The sequence below is a fragment of the Lycium barbarum genome, chromosome 3 (genome assembly GCF_019175385.1).
Source record: "Lycium barbarum isolate Lr01 chromosome 3, ASM1917538v2, whole genome shotgun sequence".
Lineage (NCBI taxonomy): Eukaryota > Viridiplantae > Streptophyta > Magnoliopsida > Solanales > Solanaceae > Lycium > Lycium barbarum.
In genome coordinates, this window is record NC_083339.1 from 22,404,924 (window position 1) to 22,417,379 (window position 12,456).

A 12,456-nucleotide genomic window follows, 5' to 3' on the forward strand; every position below is an offset into this window, starting at 1 on the left:
CCTCATAACTTGTGAACTTCTTGCTCAAATAATAGATCGCTTGTTCCTTCTTGCATGTGGCATCATGTTGTCCTAGAACGCAACTAAAGGAGTTATCCATCACTGATAGATACAAAAACAAAGGCCTACCCGGTTCTGGCGGGACAAGCACTGGAGGGTTAGATAAATATTCCTTACTCTTATCAAAAGCCTCTTGACACTCGTCTGTCCACTTGACAGCGGCATCCTTCTTCAACAGCTTGAATATGGGCTCACATGTAGTGGTGAGCTGAGCGATGAACCTACTGATGTAGTTCAACCTACCAAGAAGACTCATGACTTCAGTTCTGTTCTTCGGGGGCGGTAATTCTCGAATGGCCTTTATCTTGGAGGGGTCTAATTCAATTCCTCGCCGACTAACTATAAACCCTAGAAGTTTCCCAGATGGAACTCCAAATGCACACTTGGCTGGATTGAGCTTGAGGTTGTACTTTCGCAATCTTTCAAAGAACTTTCTCAGATCACGCACATGGTCAGCTTGAGTTTTGGACTTAATGATCACATCATCGACGTACACTTCAATTTCTTTATGCATCATGTCGTGCAAAATAGTAGTCATAGCTCTCATGTAAGTTGCCCCTGCGTTCTTCAAACCAAATGGCATAACCCTGTAACAGTAAGTACCCCATGGGGTGGTGAAGGCGGTCTTTTCTGCATCCTCTTCATCCATCAAAATTTGATGATACCCAGCATAACAATCCACAAAAGATTGAATCTCGTGTTTGGCACAATTGTCAACAAGAATGTGGATGTTAGGCAAAGGAAAGTTGTCATTTGGACTGGCTTTGTTCAAATCTCTATAGTCAACACAAACTCTGGTTTTCCCATCCTTCTTTGGTACGGGCACAACATTTGCTAGCCATGTAGTAAATCGGACGACCCTGATCACATTTGCACTCAATTGCTTCATGATTTCCTCTTTAATCTTATCACTTACCTCTTTCTTAAATTTTCTTTGCTTTTGTTGGACTGGTGGGAAATCAGGGTATGTTGGAAGTTTGTGCACTACCAGATCAACGCTCAAACCCGGCATGTCATCATAAGACCAAGCAAACACATCTTTATATTCAAACAAAACTTGGATTATGTCATCTCTGGTCTTTTGTTCGGCGTAAATGCTTATCTCTGTTTCTCTAGTTTCATCAGAAGTTCCCAAATTAATTTCCTCGGTTTCATTTAGATTAGGCTTAGGCTTATTCTCAAATTGATCCAGTTCCCTTTTATTTCTTCAAAAGCCTCTTCTTCATCATATTCATCAACCTCTTGATTCATTGTTTTGAGATTAGACAGCTCTTTAAGATCTGGACGTGAGTTCCGCATGCATGTCATGTTATTAGAGCCAGCGTTAATGAAACTGAAATGAAAAATAAAAATAAAAAATAAAAAAAAATTAGGGAAAAGGAGAAAATAGAATTGACTAAGAAACTGAAACTTCATTTTATTGAATTGGAAAGGATAGAAGGGCTAACATTAGAGCATAGCAAATAAACTATTTGGATTACCACCCAGAGAATAATCCAAATATAGAAAAAAACAGCAAAATAAACTACCAAGACTCCTTCTTTGTGGGGAGAGGAGTGGCTTCCCAGTTGGCGAGCTTGACTTCTGGGCCAATACGTTGCACATCTGCATGACTAGGGCCTTCACCAATCTGAACCATGTTTACTCCATAGAACATTTCTTTGAGACCTTGACATATTTCGTCCACGTCATCTTGGACAGACATGTCTTTATTCTCTTCAAAACGTGACCTAGTAAAAGACTTGGCAATGTGGGGAACGGGCTTTGGCAAATTCCAAACTTTATTTTTCTGCCCTTTTGCCCATTTTGTGTCAGCATTAGTTGGCCTAAAACCCAAACCAAAAGTATCTTGATTACCAAATGGAGAGATAGGGTCAACAATTCCTTGTAATGACACCCCCAAGCCCTTTCCTGACTCATAACCATTTTGCAGCATTTGTGTAGCCACCATGACTGAAGTAGAGGATAGACGAGGCTCTAAGATAGGCTTCCCTTCCATAAACTGATCAGCTGCCACTATTTCAAAGGTCTGAAATATGAGGGATTCACAACCTTCCTTGGCCTCGACACATGGGACAGAAGGGTCTCTATATATTGAAAGATCATCTTCACCGTGAACAATAATTTCTTGTTTCTCATATTCAAACTTGACCACTTGGTGTAAAGTAGATGGCACCGCTCTGGCTGCATGGATCCATGGCCTTCCTAAAAGCAAGTTGTAGGAAGTGTCCATGTCTATAACTTGGAATGTGATCCCAAAATCAACAGGTCCAATTTTTAAAGTAAGATCAATCTCACCAATAGTGTCTCTTTTTGCGCCATCGAAAGCTCGAACACACACATTGTTAGTACGAATTCTATCTGTGCTGATTTTCAAACTTTGCAAAGTAGAGAGGGGGCAAATGTCCACACCCGAGCCTCCATCAATCATGACTCTTTTCACATAATGTTCTTCACATTTGACAGTTAAATGCAAAGCCTTATTATGTCCAGCTCCTTCCACAGGCAACTCATCGTCGGTGAAAGTGATTCTATTCACCTCAAATATTCTATTGGCCAATTTTTCCAGGTGACTTACAGTTGTTTTGTCCGAAAAATGTGCCTCATTCAGAATTCTAATCAATGCTTGACAGTGCTCTTTAGAATGTATGAGCAAAGATAGCAATGAAATTTGAGCAGGATTTTTTCTCAACTGATCAACAATAGAGTAATCCTGAACTTTCATCTTCTTCATGAATTCTTCAGCTTCTTCTTCAGTGATAGGTTTTTTCACCGGAAATTGGCTATCCCTGGCTTGTTTGGCTCTCCTTAGTTCTTCTGGAGCATAACACCTTCCAGAACGCGTTAAGCCACCAGTTTCGTCTATTTCTTCAACAATCTCCTTGCCCTTGTAAGTCACAGTGGTTTTGTTGTAGTTCCATGGGACAGTTTTCATGTTTATCACTAGAATTTGTGTCGTGTGCTTTATCACAATTGGTTCTGTCATCTTTCCTAAACCATTCTGGTTTTGATCAAACCTGGGAAAACCACTAGGAACATATAATTTTGGTCCAGTTACTAATGTCTCTTTTTTCTTTGTGGCTCCAGGAACATACAATATCAACTTCCTGGAGCCTTTGAGATTCGCATTAGAACTTGCACCTTTTACACACAACGGTACTTCTTGTGCAGACTTTGTCACCATACCCAACCCTTCTTTTAAGGTGTCAATTTCCATTATTGTTTTTCCTGTTTTCTTGTATTCCTTATCGTCACAGATCATCCCAACAACATGAGCATTGTTGTGAGCAGGAAGTGGGTTGTTGGTGACATTCGGAGCCTCTTCGTCATGTATTACAATTGTTTTGTCATCAATTAGCTTCTCAATGGCTCTCTTCAAAGTAAAACAATTCTATGTGCTATGACCCTGAGCATTAGAATGATACTCGCACCTGACAGTGGGGTCAAAACCTCTTGCATTTGGGTTGACATTGTACGACATGATAGGTTCAATCAAACCCAATTGTATCAATTTCCGCAACAGGCTTGTATATGATTCTCCAATTGGGGTGAAATTTTCCCTTTGTCTTTGTTCTCTTACATAATCAGTCTTAGGACGTGGATTATAAGGTGCTTGAAGATTTTTTTGTTGGGGACGAAAGCCTTGTGGAGCAGGCGCCTTCCATTGTTGGCGTTGAGGAGGTCGGGCATATGCCTGGGTGTTGAAAACCGTATATTGGGGTGGAGCAATTGAGTAGTGGGGATCCTGATGCAGATAAAAATGTTGAGGTGAGTTGGATTGTCCTCGTAAGATTTGGTGGTTTGTCCCCCTTTGAGCAGCACTGGACCCTGATACCATCATGGATCCTTCCTCTTTCTTTTTTAGATTTCCAAAACCACCAGACCCATTTTGAATTGCTTGGGTGGTAGCCTTGAATGCTACCTGACTCACAATTTTGCCGGACTTGATGCCATTTTCAAGCATTTCCCCAACTTTAATTGCTTCTGCGAATGTCTTTCCCACTGTGGAAAGCAAATAGTGGAAGTAATCAGGTTCTTGTGCCTGGAGGAAAACATCAATCATTTCTGACTCCTTCATCAGCGGTTTGACCCTGGCAGCTTGTTCCCTCCACCTGATAGCATATTCTCTAAAACTCTCGGTAGGCTTTTTCTTCATACTAGCGAGAGAAGTGCGATCAGGCACAATATCAATGTTATACTGAAATTGTCGAACAAAATCTCCTGCCATGTCATCCCAGGTAGGCCAATTAGAAATATCTTGATCGATGAACCATTCTGAGGCAATTCCCACTAGACCTTCTCCAAAATATGCCATGAGTAATTCTTCCTTATTCCCTGCCCCTCTTAGTTGGTTACAATACTTCTTCAAGTGTGCTACGGGGTCGCCGTGACCATCGTACTTCTCAAACTTCGGAGTCTTAAAACCAAGGGGCAAATGAACATTGGGGAACATGCACAAATCTCTGAATGAGACGCTTTTTGGACCTCCTAATCCTTGCATATTCCTCACACTCTGCTCTAGACTCTTCATTTTTCTAGCCATTTCCTCTTGTCCCTCATTCTTAGCAGTTTGCTCGATCTCGATGGGGGAACTATACTGCTGAAAGGGGTTATACGAGTCTGGGACTTTAAAAGTCAATTCCGGAGGATAATATTGATCGTGGTGACCTTTAGATGGAGGCTCATTATTGGACTTCTGTACCAATGTTGGTTGAGGGATTGTAGTAGTTTGTACAGTGGGGCTGAAAAGTGGGTTATTTCTGAAGGGTGCATTTGGAGGGCACACAGTGGAAGTTCCAGAAGTGTTGGATATGTTAATATGTGGACCAAATCCAGGAGGAAAAAGTGGATCACTTGTCGGGGTTTCAATGGGAATTGACATAGTCACATCCGGGAATCCAGGGATTGAAGATGGTGGAGCTTGCCCATTCATCCAAGCCTGGTACATGTCAGTCATTTGTTGTCTCAACATCCTTACTTCCTCTGCTGATGCTGATTCATGTTGAACCATCTGACCTCGAAATTCATCACTGTCGGACTCGTTTCCATCCTTATGGGCCATTATCCCCTTGCTTTTGGACCTTGTGTTATATTCGTGAGGAGTCAGTTCAACCACAAACCAACCACCTTATCTTTAAGACGAGAACAAATAAGTTAGGGTTTAGCATTTTGAAGATATTAATCACACGTTGTATGCCATGCACCTAAATTATTTCCCGTCTAATATGAGCATCAGAAGGCTTTCATGTTTCATCCCGGCTTTTAGGTGAGTTCATTTCTCATTTTATTATTATTTTTTGTTATTATTCATATTTTTTTTCTCTTTCAGTGATTTTGAAGTATTTTGATCGAACCCATTAAGGGGTGCCTACGTATCATGTTAAACATGAATCAGATCATTACGTAGTTCATGAAAAAGAACAAATTTGGATTTTTTGAATCAACTAAAAATATTTTTATTGACTTTCAAATTAGTATTTTTCAATACAAAGACGTAAAGGAAAATAACCAAAAAGAAAGGCACCATAGACTGAAAAGACTAAATCGAGACTAGAATATCCAAAACAAACTAAAAATAAAGACTCGAAAAGAGTCAGTCTCAAAATACAACTACTGAACTAGAACTCCTAATAATTATAACTAAACTTCAATCTTGCGAAATCCTCAACCTTGTATGTGAACTAATGCATATCTGCTCACGGTGCTTCTGGCCCAGGCTGACCCCCTAACATGCGATATATCTGCTTCAGTTCTGCTATGAAGTGGCGTGCGAAGGTAGGCACCTCTCTAGCAAATTGCTCAAAACCCATCCCCTGACAGTCCAGACAACTTTGAGCAACATGAACAGCTAAATTGTGGACATATTCTCTAGCATCTCGATAATTCCGCTCCAGGTCTTGGACTTGCTGCTGGCGAGTATTGGCTATCTCTCTCATACCTGTCTCACGGTGCAATGCCAATTCAAGCTAGTTTCTAATCCTTGCTCGGTCATTCATTAATTGGTTCCTTTCTACATCAAACCGAATTCTCTCTTTATCGAATTCAGCTTGTTGTCGAGTTTGCAGGGCCAAGAATTGAGCTTTCTCGTCTTCAAAACGCGCTTTCTCCGCATCAAAGAAGTCTCCCTTCTCATCGAGTTCCCTCTGTAACACATCAACGGCTTCTCTAACAATGCCCAAATCCTCGTATAAGGTCTGAATTGTAGAGCGATGTTTCTTCTCAGCCGTTTTTTGGGCTGCCCTAACTCTAACACCTATCTCTACCTCCATCTGAGACAAATCCTCTCTGGCAGTTTTTAGTTCTTTATCAATAGCATGTAGAGTGGACTGATAGTTTTCTTCAACTTCAAACCGACCATGCTTGATTCTGACCTCAACCTCTGCCTCCTTGTCTCTTGCTTCTTTTACAGACCCTTCAGGCCTAACCTTGAAGGGAGCTTGATCATGAAACCAGTGAAAGTACACAAGATCTACCTCTCTTTGATCACGATCCTCTATCATAGTACTCAAACCTAGGACCCGATGGCCGCCCCAAATTCTTTTAGCTTCTGATTCTCAACGCCGATCTTCTGATTTTACCTCTCATACAAAATCCTGCATGTTCTCAACAATAGGTACGATTTGCCTCCGACCTAGCTGGCGTAAAACTCGAAGTGGAGCATACGGCTGAAACCCCCTGAGGCCCATTAGAACAAAAAAGAGTCGATAAGAAGACATGTAGATCACCTCAGCCGAAGGAAACCAATGATAATTCCAAGTAATCTGAGAAGCTGTCAACTCACGAAGATACTCTGCCCAAGCCTTGACGCCTTCTGGCAAATTTTTCCTTAATTCCTTCACCCTGTCTAGATGATCTAAGATATTGCTCTTCCAATCAGATATGAATTTTGACTGGTAATGATGGCGGTATAAGTGCTCTAGAAACCACACTTGTAATAAAGTGTTACAACCTTCAAAATATTTTTCACCCTCTCTGCATTCAGTCAAAGCACGATATATATCAGCTAGGATCATTGGTAAGATGATGGAATCTTCTCTCTTCATCATAGCTGTGACTATCCCAGACAAACGAATGTCGATTTTTCTGTCTCGTCTAGGAAAAAACATGGTTCCCAGGAATGCTACCATGAATGCTTCTTGCCTATGCTTTTCCCATGTAAAGTAGTGATTCCCATTTTTTAGTTGCTTTCCATACTGTAGAAATCCTTGTTCGTTTCCATATCTCGCATATAAGAACTCCAAAGTAACCCATCCATTGTCCAAACATGCCATACGAGGGTGGTTAAGGTGCATTTGCTCCAAAAATTTATTTCCACTAACATTTCTTGGAGCTAGAGGCATTTTTTTACGAAGGTTCTTTCCTAACCCCGTGAAACCACCTAGTTCTTCCAGTGTAGGAGTTAACTCAAAATCTCTAAAGCGGAAGACGTTGTTTGCAGGGTCCCAGAACGGAATTAAAGCCTCAATTAGGTCCCTGTCAGGGCTGATTCTCATAATATCTGTGAGGAATGCCAGATGTTTAAATATCGGGGTCTGTAGATAATGACCCATGTCGTTCCACCAAGCCAGGAGTAGCGGTGGGGTTTTGTCTGCAATCATAAACTCTGGGGGTTCATTGACTTCTTCAACTGCTTCATCTTTTGGCCTCTTATCACATCTCATCGGTATCATTTTGGCCTATTTAGAAAAATAAAAAGGGCTTCGAATTAAGACCTAAACACAAAAGAAAAATAAAATAAAATAAAAAGTTTAAAAAAAATGTAAAAAGTGGCTATTTTTCACAAAAACAACCCTTATATGCTTTTTGTAGCAAGATTTTAGGGTTATCTTGGCAAAGACGGCCAGACGCGAAAACTAAAGTACTATAATGATTTTTTTTTATTTCTATTTTAAAAAAAAAATGGGCCAAACCTGAGGGAGTTTTCCTACAATAAAGGGTTTTTTTTTTTTTTAAAAAGACTTTTTTTTTTGAGAATTTTTGTGAAAAGACTAGATTCTTTCTGGTTGTTTATTTTTTTTAAAAAAAAAGGGTATATAATACATCTCTTTCTTTGTTTTACTAATCACCCTAAAATCCTATCAACAATGAACAACCATTCCAAATAATATTGCAAATAGCACATATGATGCACATGTTAGTCAAGAGAAACAGGTGTCTGTCTTAGACGGACTCGGCCCCTGTGCCGAGCCCCACTAGGTCAATTGCAAGTGATGCAAACAAAGTGCGGCCTACTAGGGGTACCATGTCTGTGTTCCAGTTCTACTAAGGTAAAACCTAATGGAGAAAGGTATCTAGACTGGCTGTAAAACGAGCGGACGACTCGAGTCGGGCAAGGGACAACGTACCGGTAGCAGCGCTTTCCGGCTTTGTTGTGGGTCCTCCCCATCCTAAACATGTGTGACTATAAATCCTTCACCAGGGACCAAGGGCCCACTGGCTTTATCTCAGCAGAAGTGGGGTGCGTAGTCGCAATTCCCTTTTTTGTGGCAAAAATGTATTATTGAAGACTCAGAGGGGGTGCGCGAGAGAAGACAAATATATTACAGTTCAATAATATCAAAGCAGTAAATAAGCAGGCATAGAGCACATTAGTCCCATATACACAAAATATCCAAGAAATAAAGAAAGCCAAATGCAAGTCAATATATAAAGCTCGAATTCTGGTTATTCCCCAGCGGAGTCTCCATCTGTCACACCCCTTTTTTTTATATAATAAAAATAAAAATAAATTATATTATATTATAGCTCACTTTTATATTTATTAGAAGGGTTTTTCCAATTAAAGTGACATTTTGAGAAGGGATTATTTATTTATTGCAGAGTCGCCACTTGGAATTGAGTTTTGGTGTTCCAAGTCACCTTATTGAATCCCTAATCAAAAGGAAAGTTGACTCTTTATTTATTGGTCTGCGAAACAAAAGATCGAGTAAGGAATTCTGTTGACCGGGGAGAAGGTATTAGGCATTCCCCAAGTCCCATGGTTCTAGCACGGTCGCTTTATCGACTTATATCTGGCTAAAATGAATTCTTGGATAAAATGTATTTATTAGCTATGCCGATGATTCGCTTAAATATTATTGACCTTTTACTAGTCTTGACTAAGACGCGTAGTTGCAAGCTCAACCTTGATGAGTCGTGAAATTACGCGATATTCGACGCTAATTCCTTAAGCTTTTGTGACTTCTTAAGCACTTTTGTTGTTACTTTTTTGTGTTTTTATGTTGTTTTGTAGGAAAAGATGCCCGGAGAGCATAACGGAGCAAAACGGAGCAAAATAGAGCAAAAATAGAACAAATCAACGTTTCTGGCACCACATGCTAATAGCATGTGGTGCAGCATGTTGAACATGCTAGCAGCATCTGCTGCCAGTGAAAATGGCACCATATGCTACTCGCAGAGTGCAGCATATGGCGCAGCATGTCGCACATGCGAGCAGCATGTGGTGCAGCATGTGGTGACAGAGAAAATGTCACCACATGCTACGGTTTTGGCACCACATGCGATTAGCATGTTGAACATGCGAATAGCATGTGGTGCAGCATGTTGTGCAAGAGGGTATTTTGGTCCAGATTTTGTTCTCGTTTTTTGGAATAATATAAATACTCTTTTAGGGTTTGTAATAGATCATCTTTGGTCATTTTGCAAGTTTTGGAGGCTAGGGTTTTTCTACAACATTGGAGGAGAAGATTGGAAGCACTTCAATGAGATATTTCTTAATCCTTTCTTCAATTCCTTGTTTTGTATTGCATATCTAAGTGTGTAGTATTTATTCCATTACTTGAATCTTGATTGTGAAAATATTTTTGATTAAAGTTTGGTTTGAAACTCTTGTTATGCTTATGTATTGAATGATTCTTATTGCTATTGAAGTGGGTCTTTGTTGATTTAATTAATCTCGTTCTTGAATGTTTCCAAAGGGATTAGCTAACCCTAGGACTCACCCATTTACTTAGATTGAGCTTGGAAGAGGAAATCTAGGTTGGGAAAGATTAGTTAACAAGAATTTGGGTCATTAAACTCATCTAATAACTTGAGCTCAGAAGAGGATAGTTACTTGAGGTTAAATTGATTGTGCCTAATATCACACTCTAAGGCTTGGAAAAGCTTAGAGTGAAATTCATTGATTTGGTTGGAAGACTTTCAGTGAGATTTTAGATATCATTATCTATTGACATAAACCCGCTCTTAGTTGTAAAATCGTAAAATACGTTGGATCGTTACTTGAGTGTAATCTCCTATTATCCATGCTTGTGGCCATTGATCATTTTACTCGCTTTCTAGGTTAGTTTACATTTCCGCATTAGTTATAATTTTCTCAAACAAAAACCAAAATATTATCTATCGTTTGGCTTTTGCGTAGTTGGTGAAAGTTCCTTACTTTCTTAATCGCCTAGCATATTGTTCCCTATGGGATCGACCCTGACTCATAGTTGGGTAAATATATTGCATACGACCGTATACACTTTCTCTTCGAGGAGTGTATTTGGACGTTATCAAAAATGGCGCCGTTGCCGGGGAACAAATTGGCGTATTTGGGTTAGTTTGGGATTTAAGCTAACTTGCTTTGGTCCAAACTTTCTTTGCTTTATATAGAAAAAAAAACTGATCAGATTTTGCCAAATTGCACAGTTCTGCAAAACTGTCCAGTTTTTCCTAAAAAAAAATAAACAATGGCATCATATAATGAAAATTGGTCGGATGGTAGTTGTTCATACTTTGATGACCCTTGTCTTTATTGTGGAGGACCACACTCATGGCAAAATTGTTTGAATTCTCCCGGGGGCGGATTGTGCGCACAATCTCTAACCTATGAGTGGAGTATTTGTGATAGGTGTGGTGGTCAAAATGGTCATTGGGATAATTGTGCTTATTTGTCATTTCCTCCCCCGAACCCCCACTATGACTATTCTAGTTTTGATTTTGATGATAGTAGGGATATGGAAGTGGAAGAAGCCTCGAATGCTCAAAATGAGAGGATAATGCTCATGTTGGAGACCATCCTTGAAAAAGTTGAAAAACAGGACTTAGCGGTTAAGGACTTGAGGAAACCACTTGATGACTTGAGGCAAACAATTAATTGCAATGACAAAGCTATTCACACCTTGGAGGCTCAAATGAAATCATTGGTTCATACTCATAATGCTCAACAACTTGAGAGTGTTGAAAGTAGGCAAGAAAGTGACCAAAACATGAATGTCTCCAAGGGTGGATTTTTACAAGCTTTGAATGACCCTCAACTTGAAGAAAGCCTTGATAAAGTGGAAATTGTGAGTCAAGATTGGCTTATGACTCAAGCTCAACAACTTAGAGCCTATGGGGATCATCGAGAAAACATTTCGAGGATGGTGAAAGAATTTGTAAAAATCCATGTTGAGCAAAGGCAAGAGTTGAAGAAACTTGAAATTGCTATCCGTGACTTGAAAGCCAAATTGAATGCAAAAGTTGAGGTATGCAATACTCAACATCAAATAGTCATGGATAGTAGTTTTAAGTTAGTTTCCAATGAAAAAGTGGTCAACATTGATTTTCAAGAGCTAATGATGACTTGCCAACCGACCAATCCAAATATAATGCAAGATGCCAAAATTGAAGAAATGATACTAGAGTTGCATAAAAAAGTTCATGCAATGGTTTTTGAAGACTCTAGTTCATTTTTGAGTGAGGATGTCAAAATTCATGCAAATTTGGAATTTGAGCGCGTTGGACCTCATTCCAACCATTTTTCAACATTATGCTTGGTTAGTGAAATGGAAGTTGAACTAACCGAGCCTATGGAGAATTTTGGAGATGAAGATCAAAGCGTTTTCATTTTGAAGTTTGCTATGCCAAGAAGACAAAATGGCATGCCTCACTTACGGGCCAAGAAGTGCAAAATGCGACACCTGAGAGTTGGCCTCTTTGACTTACTACCACCGCCTCACGAGCATCACCGGAATCTTGATTCAAAGTTGGGGCGCAAATTCATATCCTCCAAGTGGAAGGAAAAGTGGTAAAGGTAACCGTCGTGCCGCGACGTTAACTTAAGCGCTTGGTGGGAGGTAACCCATCGTTTTAAAAATTTTAAATCATTTTTGAAATTTTATTTTTTAAAATAGTTTAGTTTATGGTTTTTGACTAATCTGCAAAGTTTCAGAATTTTTGGAGTTGTTTTGAGCATGTCGGATACCCGGACAGCCCCCAAAACCAGTAAAAGCTGCGAAATTCTTTTTTCTGGTGTCATAACATGCGATTCGCATGTCATACATGCGAATCGCATGTCGCGTCGCATATGGTGACAGTAACTTAAAAAAAAAAAAAAACTTTTTCCTGGTGACATCACATGCGACTCGCATGTCATACATGCGAATCGCATGTGGGGTCGCATGTCATGCCAAAAAAAAAAATCTTTTTAGATTA

General features: G+C 39.8%; 1 protein-coding gene across 1 annotated transcript; it reads right to left on the reverse strand.

The window, feature by feature from the left end:
- Nucleotides 1-3,451: 3,451 nt before the first annotated feature.
- On the reverse strand, nt 3,452-5,122 carry LOC132630494 (uncharacterized). Its single transcript, XM_060346065.1, has one exon. It carries the CDS (start codon nt 5,120-5,122, stop codon nt 3,452-3,454), a length of 1,671 nt encoding a protein of 556 aa, XP_060202048.1.
- Between the last annotated feature and the right edge of the window lie 7,334 nt (nt 5,123-12,456).